General features: G+C 29.7%; 1 protein-coding gene across 1 annotated transcript in view; it reads left to right on the forward strand.

The window, feature by feature from the left end:
• LOC107441858 (cGMP-dependent protein kinase, isozyme 1) overlaps positions 1-20,381 on the forward strand; it is an 86,505-nt gene that overhangs the window by 55,922 nt on the left and 10,202 nt on the right. The window contains exons 8-15 of the mRNA XM_043052455.2: positions 733-836; positions 3,818-3,886; positions 5,628-5,702; positions 7,430-7,547; positions 8,500-8,639; positions 10,093-10,182; positions 13,769-13,910; positions 18,777-18,940. Coding sequence (XP_042908389.1) covers positions 733-836; positions 3,818-3,886; positions 5,628-5,702; positions 7,430-7,547; positions 8,500-8,639; positions 10,093-10,182; positions 13,769-13,910; positions 18,777-18,940 — 902 coding nt within the window. The remainder of the gene's footprint in view (positions 1-732; positions 837-3,817; positions 3,887-5,627; positions 5,703-7,429; positions 7,548-8,499; positions 8,640-10,092; positions 10,183-13,768; positions 13,911-18,776; positions 18,941-20,381) is intronic.

Below are 20,381 nucleotides of genomic sequence, written 5' to 3' on the forward strand. Positions count from 1 at the left end.
ATATATATATATATATATATATATATATATATATATTAAACAGAAAACAGAATTAGTATTTTTATCTACTATATACCACAGCTACTTGTTGTAACAGATAGTTAAATGTATTTTAATCATGTTAGTGAATATTTTTTTTTCTTTCATATGGGTTAAGTATTTACATTAAAATTTAGTACAAAGAATATATATAATCCCTTTTTTATCTTGGACAAAAAATATAAAAATTTAATAACAGGTTTTTAATATAATATTTCTACAAAACTATTTAGTCATAGATATTTATTTAAATATGTGCTATGGAAATTTTTCATTATATAAAAGTGAGACTATTGATTACTTATACAGCACTACTGCCCGCTGCGAGCCTTTGATTTGCCGAACAACATCTTTCCTAATTTTGGTTTTTGAACTCCAGTTTTTCACTTGTAAGGTGGTTAGGTCTTTGGTGGTTTAGTCCAACCATATTTTCCTCTTGGTGTAGAGTTTAAAAGTTTCCTATTTATAGAAGATTATTATCATTTAAAAAAGTAACCCCAATCTTCCATTATCCTTTATTTTGAGTCATTTAAGTGTATTATTTATTATATTTATATTTTTCTTCGTGAAGGTACTTTTGTCTTAACAAATACTGTAATCAGTAGAAAAAAATAAATGCTTAGATAAAATAATAATTGGGGGTAATGAAACAAACTACGATCTAATAAATGATCCTCTAATTTTTTTTCACAGGTACGAGTTACTCAGAAAATGATCACAGATGATGGATTAGCTACTGAACAAGATATTCGATGCCTTGAAAGAGGGGATTACTTTGGAGAACAAGCTCTACTGAGGTATATAATAAAAATATATGGATATCAATTAAGCTCAAAGCTAAGCTAAAAAATTTATCATATAATAGAAACTAATAATTTATTCCAGATTTGTATAATAAAATAGGTATAAAATGTAGTACAACAGTTATTCTTTTTGCTTTAATTTTTTTATTATAACATTTACGCGAAAAATTAAATCGTAAAAATATTATAAGTGCAGGGCACAAAAAATAAACGAAACACCATCTGATGATCCAATTTTCATCTATTTTATTTTTATTTTATAACCGTCGTTGAACAGCAGACCCAATTTTTGGGTTTACGACTATCAATGTTCAACTCCGTAGCCTTGTAATTTTGAACCCAATCCAGAAGACAAGGGAACTCCTGGATCAAGTGTTGGGAGAAATTTGCCTTCGTGGAGGACTTTTTTATGGAACTAACCCGTATTTGCGTTACTTGGAAAGAAATACCACGAGAACCTCCCACGGTTAGCCTGAAGTCAAGGGGACTCTGACCCATGATCCGTCTACCACTGAGGATATTTCACGTCAGCACTGTGGTCGGTGCAATCCAGATTCGGAATTCGTATCGACCAGCCATCGCCGGGATCGAACCCCGGTTCACCTGATTGGAAACGAAAGCTCATGCCATCGCAAGAATTTACATCGCAGGAATACATTGATTTTCATCTATTATAGTACTCAATCTAAATAATTTGGAGAGGTGACCTCAGATATGCTAATTACAGCCGTGGTGGCCCAATAAGGCTAAGGCAAACGCCTTCCAATGAGGTAAGCCATGTTCTGATCCCAGCGGTGGCTGATCGATACATAACCAGCCCCCAGATCTCACTGACCACAGTGATGACTTAAAAATATCCTCATTGGTAGATGGATTGTAAGTTGCATTCCCCTTGCTGTCAGGCTAACCATGAGAGATTTCGAGGTTTTCCTCTCCTTAGTAACGCAAATGCGGGTTAACTCCATCAAAAAGTTCTCCACGAAGGCAAAATTTCTCCCACTACTTGATCCAGGAGTTCCCTTGTCTTCTGGATTGAGTTCAAAATTACATGTTTACGGAATTGAACATTGATAGTCATAAACTCAAAAATTGGGTCGGCTGTTCAACAACAGTTGTCCAGTTATTATAAAAATATGCTAATTAGTTAGTGCAGGTGATATTTTAAGTTACGCGAACTTATAACTATAATTAAGTAAAAGAAAAAAACGTACTTTCTCTAAATAAGCATATCTTTCTTTCAAGGAATTATAATTCCTGGGAAATATAACTCTAATAATTTGGTCAGACGAGGTTTTCAAAGTTTGGACCCCTTAATGCTAATTTTTTTTCTATATATTTCATCATTTCTCGAGATTTTTTTAAGCGAATTGCGAACTTTTAGTACAAACTTATAAGATCTATTTATCCAAACATTATTCCAGGCAAATAAATAATCTTTAAGAAGTATTTATTATCTTGTTATCAATGGTCAAAACAATTTTGATTTGTAATGTAGGCAAATTTTTACATCATTTTAAATAATGCAATTTATGTGGCAAAATACAAAATTTTTACGAAATCAGTCGAATAATTCTAGAATAATTCTCGAGAAATCAAATTTTTTTAAAAAGTTGGATATTTAAATTTCGATTTCTCGGGAGCTATTATACCAAAAAAAATAACTAATTCCAGAATTATGAAGAAAAAAAACAGTTTTAACATAATAATAATTGAAAACTGAATTATACTTCAGTAAGTTTATGTGAAATACCTCACAAATGTCAAATATATGTGAGTAATCTGGAAATATATATATTTAAATGCATGTTTATTATACTATTTCCCTAAATTTTAATTTTTTAGTAACTGTGCATAGTTTATTATAAAAACTCTTTTTTATTAAATAACTTCCTTGTTAGTTTTTATTTTATTTCCAATGAGCTGCATTATCGGTTTTGCCGATGAGCAGATCTAGTGCGTTCTCCAGAGGTGGTATCCACTCTTTCAGGACCACCACAATGGGTGAGATACCGTTGGTCATGTTAATTTGGACGTCTAGTTTCTGCCACACTAGATGGCAGCACCGAGACTCTATTTGGATGCTAAAGTGCACTAAGAATTTTAATTTTGCCGGAAATGCCAAGAGCCAATAAGGCACTCCAGGGATCTTCTACATGCCGCATAATCATACGACATGGCCGCTGAATAATCCTTGTGAAGTAAATCATAAGAAAAATTTTGATTTTAAAGGAAGCATTTTTTAGCATAATAAGCAAACAGTAAATTTTGCAATTGAAACATGTAGACACCTTGCATCAATAAAAAAACTCTTTTTCATCTGGATTTTTTTCTAACATTAATTTGATTATATAGCAGTGGCTGAATGATTTTGAGAAATATTGAATGGTATTTTGAGGCCTCGCGTAATTTTGAGGATCAAATATCCAAATTCGCCGGAAATGTACTATGTTTATTCGATTAAGTAAGATTTAGTTCCCTGTTTTGTTTCTTAAATCATTGAATGCTCTATAGCATGTGTGTTTCTACTCTTCAACCATTAAGATAGTGACTATTGAAACAAAAATTACTTTAGAAAGCATTTATTAGATCAAAGGTCATTACGCAGTTTGCAGATAATATTGCACTTCGACAATATAGTAAGAAAATATTTGCATTTAATAAAACTTTTTTTTAGTACGTGACTAAAAATTTGGGTGTTTTGAGATATATCAGCATCTTTCTGTGAGTGAGATATTTAAATCAATTTTTTACATCGATTTAATTTTTACGATTATTAAATCGATTTTTAATGTCCGGAAGTTACATTAATATGCTAATTGCTGAATCCAAATATCGTTTAAATTCAAATGTTTTTAACGAAACATTTAAAGGTACTGGTATGACCTCGTGAAAAATGTGACAGTCGAAGCTTTCAAGCTAGTAACAGTTCTATTTGTGAGAAAAATAAAATATTTGTTCTTCTTTTCTGCTTTTAGAGAAGATAGGAGAACAGCAAATGTAATTGCAATGGAACCTGGTGTGGAATGCTTAACCCTTAATCGAGAGTAAGTATAAAAAAAGATAATTTTTTAACTGCGATTTCAACTAATGTAATCACTGTAGCATCAAGGCTGAAGTCTGCTTACATAATTTTTTGAGCATAATTGAATTAATATATGAAAAATAAAGTCATCTTTTCAATAGCTGCTTGTGACAATTTTTTCTACAAAGTCTCAATCGGCATACAGTTTTAAAGATTTTAAAGTAGTAAACATTGACCAATTATCGGTATTTAATTGTTAGGACGTTTTCTCTGTATAAAATTATTTTTAACATTTCACGTGTTCCACAACATCCCCAACTATCAAAATTAATTTAAACAAAGCCAAAATGAAAAATAATTGATATTAATTATTTCATCAAAGAAAAAAACAAAGCATCTTTCGCGATAAGATTATAAAATTATAATTTTTTTAAAGAAAACAATCAAACACTGTTTATTTAAAAAAAAGTAATAATGCATGAGCTTTTGTTTCTCACTATCACTTTAATTATTTAACAATTTTCAGTTTTTTTCAATCTATAAAAAATTAGAAAGTAATGCATAAAAGCTTCTGTTGTGTATCAATCTGCATAAAATGAAGTCGAAAAAATTATAACAAGTGTCTAAGTCTAAATACAAGAAAATTATTTAAATTACAAAAGGCTTTTTCGTAGATTATTATTTCTTCAAAATTGTTTTAAAATATTTAGAAAGAATCTATTGGGAAGAAGAATATTTATGCAAATAAAAAAATAGAGTCGTATATTACAAATACAGTAACTCCAATAATAGTTAGCATTAATTACAATAGCTTGAATCATATATTTATAATTATTCTTGCATTAAAGATTACAGCTTAATTACAGGAAAAATAATTCATTAGATCGAAAGGTACTTTAGGTGATTCGTTTGTTTTTATTCTTCCAAATGTTTATAATAAAAGTTAATCTGGTTTTAATCAAGTACTTAAATTCAACTCTTTCATAACTTTTACAATGCCTTTGCTTTGCTATATTTTTGTTAAATTTTTTTTATTGGGAGCATTTCTTTATTTTATTCTTTTTTTTCTTTGGTTGACTACCTTTTTCATCTTGATTTTTATAGTTATCAGGTAAAGCAATTTTTTTTCTCCATGTCCAATTACCATACTCCATGGTAATAAACCAAAATATAAGGTATTTAAACTACTCATTTGGCAATTTTTTCGATCATTGGTAATTTTTTGCGGAAGCGATTTACGAGAAATTCTGGTTTTCAAAATTATAGTTCTTATTACCTCAAGTTTAGTAAGAAGTACAACCCCAAAAAGGTAAATTTAACTGAATAAATGGTTTTTATGCCTTGCTCTAAGGTATCATGATAAAATTACTAAATTTTACCACATTTACTAAATTTTATCACATTTTATAAAACTATATTTTATTATTAATTTCATAAAAATCATTCCCAAGGTGCTACTTTAACAATTGTCCAGCTCTTTATCATGCCATACATCCAAAAACACGGTAAATTTTACCATATTCTGGTACTATTGATCATACTTTTTTTCTCGGTGTATAAATAGAAGACTTATTTCAAGAAATAGAAATTTTTTTAGTTTACTTATTTTAAGTTATCTCAAATATTTTAAAAGGAATAAAATTCCATTTTAATGTTTATAATTTCGTTTATCATTTTCAACTCAAACTGTTACATTTTTAAATTTGGTAGCTTGAAATTGTTTTGCTGCAATACTTTCATTTGAAGAAATTATTTATTTTCAGATCTTTCATTCAACTTATTGGAGATCTGCAGGAATTACAAACAAAAGATTATGGAGATGAAGAAAGAATAAGGAGGTATTTATTTTTTATTAAGAAGATACAATTACATTAGAAACACTAAATCGAAACAGAAACAATTAATTCTTTCAAACGCATGATTTTCTCTTCAGTTTTTATCATCAGAAAATCAAATTTTTTTTTAGTTTGTAGTTAATAAATCATTTATAAAAATAATAAAGTAACAAAATAAAAGAAAATAAATTCAAACTCATTTTTGCACAAAAAATTCTCATACGAAACAATTTAAAATTTAATTATTTTTTTTTTAAATTATCATCTTCTTGTTAAGTTAGTTTATTTTTTTTTATTTGTTTGTTACTAAGACACGTTTCTTAATTTTTATTTGAACAGATATTTGTTCAAATTGATTTTAGTGCATTTTTATACGTAAATTATCAAATGTTCTACATTTTATTTATTTATGAGTTTAAATTTTGCTTTATCTAAAATTATATTTATTATATCTCAAATTTTATTACACAAATAACATTAGTGAGTTTCTCACTGAAGCTTTTTGTAACTACCTGAGATCATCATATCTTACTAGACTTATGATTTTAACCCTCAATTATTGCATGTGCGTTAACGCAGCTAATTGAATTGATCCTTAGTTAATTAAACGAAGTGATTATATCCATTAATGTTAAAATAGATGTACTAATATTTTAATTATTAAAACGAATAGAATGCCTTCTTCGCAAATTAAAAGTAAGTGAATTTCGGTCATACCTAACCCAAACAAGATGTAACTTAACCGAATAAAGATAATTAGAAAATACATAATAATCATTAGAACGATAAACAAATAAAATTTTATGCTAGTAATGATTAAAAAAATTTAATCATAAATAAAATAAATTTTTTTTAAAATTTAAATTTTGATGAACTGTTAGAATTATCATTCCAAAATTACGGTTAAATAGCCGGTAGCAGTCTGCCTGTCCAATTTACTTTAAAGTTTACGGTTAAGAACACTTTTTAACTATACGGTTTTGAAACGATTTACAACTAATATGGTTTAAAAACCATAATTACAAAACTATGCGATTTTTAAGCATCTACTCTGGAATGGTTTTAAAACCGTAAAAAAGAAATTTAACTGGGCATAGGAGGTAGGCTGTGTATTTTGAAATGGGCATTGGAGTTAAGTTGTGTTTTATCACATGAACCGTGGAATATGGTTTAGTTAATTTATCTAGTTGTTTCACCTATCGTAAGATATGGAAAGTGCTAGCCTTTTTTTTGTGTTAAGTAGCTTTATGGTGTTGCCATCCACGCGTGAATTAGAGTATCGTATTTTAATAGTCCAGGGTCACACATTGGGGAGCGCAAGACACTGGAAACTCTTCATGGGTATAGATGAAATATTGTGGTGTCAACGCTGGGACTCGAACCCCTGTTCTGTCGTTCATGAGATTGACAGATTAACCCTCTCGGCTAAGTATACCCAGCAGCAGGAAACTAAGGGGCTTCATTAGGTGGACCCAGTTGGTGCAATAAAATTCTGGTTATTTAACCGTATTAGGTGAAAGTAGTTAACGGTGAAGGTTTTTCTCTCAGTTAACAGTTTGAATATCATTTTATTTAGGGTTATTTGTTGGAATTTTGTGAAATAACAATTAAATAAATAACCATTTTTTTCAAAGAAATTTATAACAGTGTACAGCAATCTAACAAACATATTTTCTCTAATTTTTAAATGTTGTTTTCAATTAAATATAATGTTATTGATTCATCCATAGGATTTCTAATTTGTCATCAACTCCTATGAGTGTAGACGAAGAATACAAACATATACTGTTGGATGATCTTGATGTTTTAGCGACTCTCGGCGTTGGTGGTTTTGGTAGGGTTCAGCTAGTAAGTAGACATTTTTTATGATTTTAATGTAAATACTAAGTTATAGTTTTCATAGTTTCTAAAATTAGATTTTTCAATGCCAATGTGAAATCTGTCTTTCTCTGTGGATTGGAAACAAGACACTGCAATAAAAATAACGTAAAAAAATTCTTCAAATTGTTATTAACAACAGTTTAAGAGGAATCTCATGTTTAAGTAATTCGATAAAATTCGCGAAATAAATTCTTAGAACTACGAAGCCGAAACCAATCGAACTAAAAATTAAAAAACGTTAATCGAAATGGATTAGTCATGCTCTAAGTAAGTCTGGGAAGTTTAAAGTGAAATAAGTTTAGACTTGGAGAGAAAAGCCTAAAACAACTTGGAAAGGGCAATCTGCAAGACATGGAAACACTACATCTGGATACAGATAGAGTAAGATAGAGAGCATTGGATAGAGACCCTATAATCCAGTTCGGAGTGGAGATGAACCGATCATAAAATTGCAATCTACAATGGTTGCATCTGAAACAATTATTAGTCGTTTCAGGTGACTGAGCCATCTTTCAATGTATATAATAAATTTAAAACAAAAATAAACCCCTAGAATCCCGATAATCGTTATGCATTTAAAAAGCTTTAAAAATTTTAAAAAGAATTATCTTTGGCTAAAAGTTTTGTTTCTTTAATTTGTAAACTTTGCAGTTAGAAAAAACTTTATGCTTACGATAAAGGATTGAGCTTTAGATGCTTTAAATATATGTTTTATTTGCAATTGATTTACTTGTGATAGAAACATTTTCATTATTTTTATTTTATTTGTTATCCTTGATTAATTTTCATCTGCTGCGACCTGTTATGATTTTTTATCTTCAAATAAAATCAAAAAATTTCAAACTTTATTTACAAAAATATAGATTGTGCACATTTGTTTGGATTATTTTAAATATTTGTCATATTTTCTTTCTCATAGGTACAATACATTTATGATAGGAAGAAAACCTTTGCTCTTAAAATTCTGAAAAAAAGTCATATAGTGGAAACACAACAACAGCAGCATGCTTTGAGCGAAAGGGCAATTATGATGTCTTGCAAGCATCCTTTTATATGCAGGTGAATTTCTAAAATATGAATGAAGAAAAAATCGATATAAATCAATATGACAATCAATGCCAAAAACCAATATTATTGCTTTTGGCATTGATCAAGAAAAAATGCAAACGTTGTTATATTAATTTCATTGTTTTGCTTTCAATTTAAAAGGGAAATTCAAATAGTTTGTTTCTGTAAAAAAACCACAGTTTTGTGCATAAAATATATTGATAACAAAAATTAAGTTACGAAAAATAAAAAATTAAATAAAGACAGCTCACTAATTTCATTGAAAAATGTCTCTTCTGGAATCCGGGGGAAACTTTATGGATTTATTGTTCCTTTTAACGTTCGAATAATAACAAAATATTGAAGATATAGATGTTAAAACAATGAACATGTCATTGTTTATAAATTTCTAATTGTCTAACAATTGATAGATTTGAAAAACCAACTTTTTAAAGTGCTTAAACCAGTGGTTCACAAAAGATGTTCCGTGGAACTCTAAAATTACATGAAAAGATAACAGCAGTTCTTAAAATTAGGAATTTTTAAGCAATAATAATTTTATTTAGAGCCTATCAATAATCCATAATTTACTATTTCGGTTATTTGTATGAACTTATTTATATAAAGTGCCTATGAAAAAAGTAACAAGAAAAAATTTTTATTAATAACAATAAATTGAATTTATCATGAAAAAGATTTGCATTTGTAAAGAATAAAATAAATATTTCTCATCAAACTTTCCAATTCAAAGTAGAATAACTAAAATCAAGAATAAGGACTGCGCTTCTTTGATTAATTTTACTCAATTTTTATTTTTTGAAAGTCATAACTCAGCTTATTTCATTCATTTTCAGCATATGCATACACTGAGAACAAATTCATTTAAATATTTCATTCTTCGCACGAAATATTTTCAAAATAATTAAAAAAAATTTCTTTTTGTTAGTATATTTACAGCTGCTAAATTTCTTTTGTAATTTTGGACTTCCGTCGAAAGAAGCTCAATTATTTAGGATTCCATAACTGAAAAAAATGACTTAAACATTTTTTAAGACAGTCACTTTGGACAAAAAATCACAATGTTAAAAAATAAAATCGATTTTAAGTGACGAGAACTTTTTGATAACGTTTCAATTCACTTTTTAATTTAAACTTCCTCCATTATTACATCATATATTTTTCAATTGTATAGTAGTGGTAAATTTCTCTTGGTGTTTAAGATAAACTACGATTATTATTATTATTATTACGATTGAGATTATTATTATTATTATTATCGTATATTAAAGGGAAGTAAAAATTTATTTTTAAAGATTTTTCTGTGATTCGCTTAAAGATTCTTATGGGTTTTAAATCATTTTAGAAGTTTATATCTTTATTTATATTTCATGATAAAAAAAGATAAAATATAAGTTTTAATAACGAATTATTAAAAAAATTGTTTAATAGAATACTTTTCTTTTAGAATGTACAAGACATTTAAAGATGATAGATATGTTTTCATGTTGATGGAAGCCTGTTTGGGTGGCGAAGTATGGAGCATACTACGTGACAAGTAAGTTTCAAATAATATCAATAGTCTCAATACAGGTACTACAATGAGTTAAGGGAAAAATAGAATACCTGAATAACTTTTGGTCAAATTATCAGATTTCCACGAGCTCAGATGCAGTCTTACTTATCATATTTAAGGTTATCCTCTCAAACCCTTAATATTGTATGTTAATATATAAAAAACACTAAAATGCAATCTTAATTAACATATTTAAAGATTAACCTCTCGAGCCATCAAGGATTTTTATGTGTTAAGAGATTGTGTCTTAATACACAAAATTACAATTGTTACTTCAAAATTTATTTAATTTGCTTACTTTATATTGCCATAATATTTCGATGTATATGTTTTCAATATGTTTTTAGTTCAGAAGGAACTAGTTTTTTAGAATGTAAAAGTGATTTAATTTTCCTTTCGTCTACCAGATAAAATAATCTTCTTTCTTATCGTTTCAAAGCATTTTTTCTTTGTCTAAGGAAATAAAGATATTTCGTAAAATAGATTTACATCTCTAACGCCTTTTTCCGTTTTTTGTGGGTATCACTATGTTTAATTACGCTACGTCTCATTCATAAACACATACAGTCATACATTTATAAGCACATACATCATTTACAAGCACAAGCTGAATTTTGATAGGTTATATTCGTCGGTGAATGTGGCGATTGCGAAACCTATAATAAAAGTGAGTTTTGTTTTTCTCCTGAAATTATTCTTGATTTTCATAAAATATCTCTGAAATACGTTCTAAAGTTAAGTTGTAAAGTGGGATGAAGCTTACATGTTCGGAGAACTCTCGAGTATTAGTAGTCAGAACCTTTTTGTATTGATTTTAAACCTCTGAGGAAAAATAAATAAGAGAAGGTCCTGATTTAGTTACATCCGCCTACGTCAAAAAGAGATTTTGAATTCAAATTCAGTTATTTTGTTTATTCGAATTTGTCGTATTGCTAAAAATTCCTCATCACCGAGAGCATAATGTTTTTGAGATCAGAAGATGATGCTTTTATTTGAGAGATTTTGAATGATTTTTTTTTNTTTTTTTTTTTTTTTTTTTTTTTTTTTTTTTTTTTTTTTTTTTTTTTTTTTTTTTTTGCAGGATAAAGCTCTGCTTTAAATTTCTTAAAAGCACGCGCTTTGAACTTTTATTTAAATATCCTATGTATACTTCCTTATTTGCAATAAGCATAGTTTGAAACTATGATTTGAAGTTATTGTGGTATTAATAATACGAAAATAAAACATCTTGTGTTTGTAAATACACCAAATAGAGCTCACTACACGAATTAAAATTATGTAATTCTTAAGGATATGTTATGTAAGGATTTTGGTATTTTAAAATCTTAAGAAGTTGAAAATCTTTGTATAATTTATTTTCTTTCTTTCCTTCTTTCTTTTTTCCTTCTTTCTTTCTTACTTTTTTTTCTTTTTCCTCTTCACACCCTCTCTTTTGTTCAAGAAGAAAAATTGTACTTTATGATTATCGTACTTCATTATTGATGAATTATTGTACTTTATGATAATGACATTCGTTTGATAATTTTTCCGCTTTTATGGTAACGGTTTACCGGAAAATCTGGCTTTTGAAATTAAAGTTCCTATTATCACACATTGGTTGGTTGGTTGGTGTCATATCCTCTATAGAATCATATTTCATGGTGTGCTTGAATAGTTTTTGTTATTTCTATGGCATTAAAAGAATACAAATCCTCTTCTGTGGGGTAGTTTAAGAGGTGAAGGCCTGCAGCGACTGCAGGGCAGTTAAAAACATGATATGGTGTCAGTTCCACATTAAGACAGTTGCCACAGTTTTGATATTTTCTAGTCTTATCTGTAGAAATTTTCATGTTTTTATGATGTTTTGTTCTTAGTCTGATGAGAGTAGTGGCTGTCTTCCTATCGATGTCAAGATTAGTTATTTGATCGTGGCTTTGATTTTTAAAGGGGTGAATAGTCTTGACTTTGCATAAGCATTTGCATCTGCCAACGTGGTTGGGATTGAATTTTGATTTAGATTATCACACATTTAATACCAAATATAAAACTGAAAAGTAAATTTAACTGAATAAATGGTTTTTAGGCCATGCTCTACTAAAGAACATAATAAAATCACCAAATTTTACCATACTTACCAAATTTTAATACAGATTATAAAATAATATTTCATTATTAATTTTACCAAAATCATTATCAAAACACTTCGATAAAAATTACCGAGCCTTTTGGATTTCCCATAGAGCCAGGAACCCGTTAAATTTTACCATATTCTGATGGTTTTGACCATACTTTTTCCTCAGTGTTTTGCTTTCTTAACTGCATAGTGTCATAGAGAAATGCTTTTTTTTTAAAAAAAATAATCTGAAGCTCGCTTCTAGAATCCAAATAATAAATGATAACAGACTAGGCCAGGGGTGGCGAACCTTTATACACCAACGTGCCATTTTTTCCAAAAAATTGTTTAATAAAAACGTACCGTCAAAAAATTTTGACTTCATGATTATTGGGAAAATAATAATACTAAATACTATCAACTTAAAACTCTTTATTTACATTGAAAAGAAAATACATTTTGCAATGTGTCAGTTATACACGTAATTCAACTTAAAGTAGCATCAGTGAGACTTCTGTTATTGCAGATTAAATGACAAATAACTTATAGGTTGTAAGATATTAGTTTAAGCAGGACTGTTGATTTTTTTTTTTGCTAGTTATTTATTGCTAGCTTGTTTTTTATGGTAATTAATTGTTTTTTAGCATTAATTGTTAATTTTTTTATTAATATTTGTTTATTATTTTGTTTTTTTGTGAATTTTAATTTAATTGTTACAAAGCTTCATAGTGTGTGACATTTGTGTAATAACAATTCATAGTGCTATAACAATTGTGAGCGGTGGCGTGCCCAAAATATTGTGTAGCGTGCCATTGTTTCGCCTTCCCTGGACTAGGCTAATTCCATCCTAAGGCGTATATGAAAATCCGATAAATAGGAACTAACAAAAATTAATACTATGTTCAGAATTTCGTAAAGAAGACAATAATTTTCTGTCTTTATTTCTCGTTTAACAAACGTCTAAATCTATCTATATAAAAATGAAAATAGTTTAAAGCAGAATTATATGACAAGCATTAAATACGTAGTGATACAATAAGGAAATAAGATCTATGAAGATATATAAGAATCCACGAAGGATATTTATAACTTAAAGAATGCTTCACGTACTTAAATAATCCTAACTTTCAAATTTATTTCAATCAACAGTTTTATTTATGCGCAGTAAAAAATTCCGGTTCAAATTACTGTTAAGAAGTACTACAGGTACCCTGAGTACGGGTACTTTTTACCGTAAAATCCATTTTTACCGGAACATGTTATGGAACAAAAAAAAACTGATATACCGCAATTTTCACAGCAATAATTACAGTAAAATCACTAAATCACTCGAATTAAAGAAATATTAATACTGTAAAAATTACGGTACAATATTTTATGGTAAAAATGGATTTTACGGTTGATGGATTGTCAGTATTGTATACCGTAATTTGATCCGGGATTATTTACAGTGTGCATACATTTGGCTACTTTTAGGGGCTGCTTCGACGATCATACGACACGATTCATCACAGCTTGCGTTACAGAAGCATTGGAATATCTTCATCAAAGAAACATCATCTACAGAGATTTGAAACCAGAAAACTTGTTATTAGATGAATATGGATACGTGAAATTGGTATACAAGAGCATTGTATTTATGATATTCAAACTAAATATGTGTATTGAATGTGAATTGTTGTAAATATATTAGCAGTTAAGACTAGATAAATTTTTAAATCGAGACTTTTTCTAAGCACATAATTTCAAAATTACAGCTCAGGTTTTCTTGATTTTTTCGCTTTCATAGAAATTCGTTGATTTGTTCGTAGATATGGCTTTTTAACATGTAAGATTCTGTGTAGCAGGTATTAGTGTTTTCTAATAAAATGGAAATTGTGGCAAATTTATGGAATTAAAGCTAGCTGAAATAGATATTTGGCTACCACTTTAAAAAAAATTGCACCTTGGCATTTCATTAAAAATACATAAAAATGAATTAGATTTTGTGTAACATGAAAATCGTTCAATAAGTTCCTAGAAAAAAATTTAAAAATTAATTTTGTATGTTTTTTTTTTATTTTGCAATATACCCTCCTTTTAGCTGGACACATTTTCTTCAGCATTTCTCAAACTTTGCTAAGCATTCTTCAAAACAAGATCTCGCTAGATCCTCGAAATAGGGCTCATTTAACGTGAATTTTATTTTGAGTCATTTTTTTTCAAGTTTCGAAATGAAGTAAAAAAGACACCACAAAAAAGATGCTGTAATAATTCATATACTATTTCTATAATTATTTGTCACTAACCGATTCAACACTCCACTCTCCTTTAGAAAATGAACTTTAAGTATTCCTTTATCCAAAAATATATAATTAAATGTGCGAAGCGTGTTCGAAAAGTAAAGACACTTCGATAACAGCAAAGGAAAAGTTTCTGTGAGTCCGTTGGCAACACGGACTGTAACTTTAGACATTTAGCTTTTCTCTCTAAGTCATTCGTTATTTTTATGGTGAACCTTGTATGAGCAGCAAGTCTTTATAATGTCTGCTTCAATTCTGAACCCCGACAGTTGTAAAGTGCATTCCATAATACGCTTTCTTCGTGTTCGCAAAGGGTCCTTAAAAAGGGGTACAGAAATCATGCAATTCAAAACAAACGTAGTGACTTGATGCATGACAACGCTTCTCTTCACACAACACTTCAAACCAAAGCACCACTCAAAGGTTTCAAATAGGAAATTTTAGATTGTTTGCCATACAGACCAGACCTTGCACCCAGCGATTTTCACTTATTTCTTTACTTGAAAAAACATCTTGCAGGACAAAACTTTCATGTTGATGATGAGATCAAAATGAAGTTGAAATATGGTTCCGACAACAGGTAGCAAAGTTCTATGGGTTTGGAATAAAAAAGCTGGACTCAAAAAATACTTTGACAATGGTGGCAACTCCGTCAAAAAAAAAGCATGCACCAGTAAGCAATATGTAATGAACGTTTAATTAATTAAGGCTTTTCTTAATTGAGTATGCAGCATTGTATCTTGTTATTATTCTTGCACTGAGTGTTATCTTTTGGTTTTTTAAGGACTTATTGAACGTTCTTCGTACATTAATTTGGCTTCAAAAACATTAATAAGGAAACAGTCCATCTACTTTCTTATCAAGAAAAAATTAAATACGGCAGTTACCGAAAACCTTAAGTTCTTTCATTCCATACATTAAAAACCAACAATACAAGACGATATTAAATTTCAAATAATAATATTATACATCATTATTTTTAATAATACTGAGTTTTTGGCAAAATGGAGATCTCTCAAAATTAGAAAACTAGTTTTTTACTAAAAATTAGTTTTCTTTGGCTTCATTTAATTAAAATTATATTAATAAAAGCATTTCTTCCACGCTGATATTATTTTATAGCTAATGTAAAGTTTTAAGAAATATTTAGCTGATAAGATAAAGTATCTCCTAAATAAGCAGGGAACCCGTTTCAAAAACACTATTTCAGGAAAAGCGATATGGATCATGCAACTTAAATATCGTTATTTTAATACCCAAATGCATTTATGATATGAAAATTTCTTTTTCAAATATTTTTGAATTCAAATTCACAAGCGCGTTGTTCTTATATTCAATTATCTATTTTTTTAAAATATTTTTACAAATCTGCGAAAATTCATGCAATAAATAAAGTGTCCCAAGATTATTAGAACAAACTTTAAATGGAGGTAGGGGACATCACAAGGATTCAGATTTGCATAGCAACCCATGGTCGGAAACGTTTTCGTAAGCAGCTATTTGGTGTTTTTCACCAGAGGTTTGGAAGAAAAAACCCTGAACACTCTGCTGTCTGCTGACTCAATGTCTGATTCCAAGGGAGTGCTCATGGTGCGGTTTTGAACGTTCATGGAACCAAACTTTCCCAGTTTCACCTTCCAGCCGGGAATCTTCATTCCATTCCTGGTAGCTCATGGTAGGGCCCCCGGACGGATTTCTTTTTTTAGGGTGCACTGAAAAGTGATGTGTACGCAACACCAGTGAATTTCGAAATGGATCTGATTGCAAGAATTGCCTTTGCTGCTGCAGACAGCCAACAAAAACAAAATCGGTTATATTTGAGCTCGTTCGCCAATCTATAGCCTGACGATGTAACGACTGCATTGCTGCCAATGGCGAAAACTTTGAACATCTTTTGTTTTCACATATCATCTACCACAGCGCATGTAGATTTCAGTCGTGTGTCAATTTGTTTTTGTATCTGTCATACTACTTTCCCCTGACCATGGGTTGCTATTAGGACTGGGCGATATTAGAAATTATCTATCGTAATGCATCGTCAGTTTTGCAACCCGATATAGCGATGTATCGCGATATAGTAGTTTTGAATTTCATTTACTTGTAAGGCACAGAAAGTCAGATTTCTATCAACACTTCATACTCAGATTGATTTAAATCAATTTATAAATTTGAAGATTTATGTTTTGCTTAAGAAAGATATTAAATAAATTGACTACAATGTACAAATCTTATTTAAAATATTTATTGAAATGTTTGTTTGGAAATTCATAATACGCGTAAAACAAAGTGTTAAAAACTTTTTTTAAAAGTTTTTTACAAATTAATATAATCTTGTACTATTATGCATAAATAATTACATAATTATTAAGTTCGATCGCAATGTTCAATTTCTAAGTGAAACGTTAAAAAATAAATTTTAGAAAAAAAAAACACTTTTAAAACACTGTTTTTTATTATTATCATTTCAATTATTATAGTTCTATTATAGTTCATTTACGTCACAGTAGAGCTGCACAATGGGCTATTGGTGACGGTCTGGGAAACATCCCTGAGGATGATCCGAAGACATGCCATCACAATTTTGATCCTCTGCAGATGGGATGGCACCCCCGCTTCGGTAGCTTGACGACCTGCACGCGAAGTCGAGCACTTTACGGTATAACAGTTTAACGAGAGACCCTCGGTCCCTACGCAGACTGATCCAAGTGGTCACTCACCCGCACACTGACCGCAGCCAGTGATGCTTAACTTCGGTGATCTGCAGGGAACCGTGTCTTAACTATCAGTCCACTGCGGGACCTTATCATTTCAGATAAATAATTAAATTAAATTAAATAATGACCGAGTTATGAACAAAAAACTAAGTAAGATTTAATTTCTTAAAAATGAAAAAATTGTGATATTCGATAATATATTTAGCTAATTAACGAATTATATGAAAAGAATATTTTTTAAAAAAAAATTATTATACTCTCTAATAAAACGAAGTGCTAAATGATTTAAAAAAATTAATAAAATACGCAAACCTTTCAAATTTTTTTGTATAAACAAAGTTGATTGACTTATGTCTAAATCCAAATGACAAAAATAGATTTGTTTTAACTTTATTTCTAAAAATAAAAACAACAAGATTTATAAATTTAAAATCAGTAATAAAAACTCATTAAATTATTAGAAGTTTCATCCAAAAAGTTTTTAATAAATTAAAAGAAAGTAAAAAAATAACCACCTAGCAAATTCAATTCTTTATGGGCGCCTAAATTAGATTGCCGATAATTTTCACATTTAAAAGTAAAAAGAAGTTTTTTTTAAAAAAAAACTTATCTAATTAATGAAGAAACTCTTCTTTATATATTATTTTCAATAATAGATTGCCTTCAGAACAAGGTAACATCGGCGATCACGAAGTTAGTCCCACTGAAAATAATCTACAAGAAAAGTCACGACAAAGAAAAAAAAAAGCTAAGAGGTGCGAAAAGGAACATGCGATATAACGATATGTGTTTTCAAAACTCTGATTCTGATTCTACAGCTCACCAATCAAGGCCATTTCAACATAACGAAACGAACATCGTCTTCCACAGCGCGAGTCGACATCGGAACGTAAGAGAAGAGTCTTATATCGCTATATCGTTATCTTATATCCTTGCGTGTTGCGTGTCTTATATCGCTATATCGTTTTGCGCTCGTTGTCTTTACTCGAATGCTTAAATCAGATTTCTGATGCATCGCGTTGAATGAAAGTCGCTGTATCGTCTTGCCGATATATGCGTTAAATCGATATGTCTCGATACATCGATTTATAGCCCAGTCCTAGTTGCTATACAATTCTGAAACCTTGTGATGTCACCTACCTCCATTCAAAGTTTATCACAATAATCCTGGGACACCCATGTAGAAGAAAATCAAATGCATAAGAAAAATGCAAGCTTAAAGATGGGTGGCGTAGATAACTTTAGAAATTTTAAGTAGCATTTTCTCAGAGCAATGTTTTTCACTCTTGCGGAATAAATAGCTTAGCTTTTTCTATTCACATAAACATTTAACATCTTGTTAATTTCGAATGGAAATTCTACTTTACTCAGTAAATCAAGCCTTTTTTACCTTTTTTTCCTTCTTAAACGTAAATCACAGTAGCTTTTGATTTTATAATCGCAATACATTGTCTTAAAAATATATTTCAAGATTATACATAATTTTAGGTAGATTTTGGATTTTCTAAAACTTTGCCGAGTGGACTTAAAACATGGACATTCTGCGGTACACCTGAATACGTTGCTCCCGAAATAATACTTAACAAAGGTCACGATAAGGCTGTCGATTTTTGGGCTCTGGGGATCATGATGTATGAACTCCTGACTGGAACGTAAGTTACTTATCGCTTTTACTTGCTATTATCCATTATATAACAACTGTTTGAGATTTAAATTTGTTATTATCTACTTTATGATCAATACTTGTTATATTCGTACATTTGTCATTATCAATTTCACAATTAGTATTTATCATTTAGAGTTCTAAGATAAGGTAATAAAATTATCCGGACACTCATCTAAATATTTGGCCTGGTTTGGCTGATTTTCATGGTCTAGTCTGTGTCTCTTAGTTTCGTGGTTGGAAACATGAACTCCAAGATGTATATGGCCAGTACTTCTCTCCCAACTCTATGTCAATATTTCGGGAAAGGACCATTTCTTTTACACCAGAATAACTGCTCCATTCACACAACGAGACTCGTGCAGACATGGTTTGATAACATGGGCGTTCAATAACTGGACTGGCCTTCTCGGAATCCCTACCCTAATCCCATAGAATACCCATGGAATAAATTAGAACTCAGATTACGTAGCCAACCAAACCGAGCATCCTCATTGCTATCACTCACGTTAGCTGTGATGGATCAATTGTACGCCTACCAATTGAAAACTGGTGAAATGTCTTCCCATATATGTGCAGTCAGTCATCGTTTCAAAATGGGGACCAACATATTAATCTGTGCTAAAATCTCCGAGTCCATAGCACTGGGTGTCTGTATACTTTTGGACAGATTCGTTACCATATAATTATATTTTAAACCATATAATTATTTTAAACTTAAGAAAATAATAAAATAAATGTATTTCATATCTAAAGTGGTTTAAGGTATACAGTGTCTGTTTTTCCTAGATCGCTTTTTAATTATATGACAGTTTGTAAAACTTTATTACACTGTGGCGTAACTACCACTATGAATATTAAATACCAATTTACTAGTATATAAGATATTGTTATCTTGATTCCATCATGAGGTACCTTTTGATAGACGATATTTGACACAGTCGATTTATAATTCCCCTCAATGGCGACCTGTGGACGTTACGTTGTATGAACTTGCTAACATAGATGGATAGTCCACATTGAATAGTTGGTTTGCTTAAAAATATACTGCTCAATGAAAAGGAAACAAAATAATAAATTTGCGAAATTCTATGAAGAAAAAATATAATGAGCAAAATTTATATAAATAAATAAACAGCATGAACCAACTAGTGGTATTCGTTCATCGAAATCTATCACAGATAAAATTTTGGCGTAACTACCACTATAAATAATAAATACCAATTCTCTAGTTCATAAGACATGTTAACTTGATTCTATATTGAGGTACCTTTAGATAGATGAAGGTTGACTTAATCGGTTTATAATTTCCCTCAGCACCACAGAGATATTTATTTCTTGACATGTGAAATTAAACTCAGAACTTTATTTCTGTCACGTAATATTAAACGTATATATGATTTTGAAACATTAATTTTTGCATCGACTGT

This window comes from Parasteatoda tepidariorum, chromosome 10, assembly GCF_043381705.1.
Source record: "Parasteatoda tepidariorum isolate YZ-2023 chromosome 10, CAS_Ptep_4.0, whole genome shotgun sequence".
Lineage (NCBI taxonomy): Eukaryota > Metazoa > Arthropoda > Arachnida > Araneae > Theridiidae > Parasteatoda > Parasteatoda tepidariorum.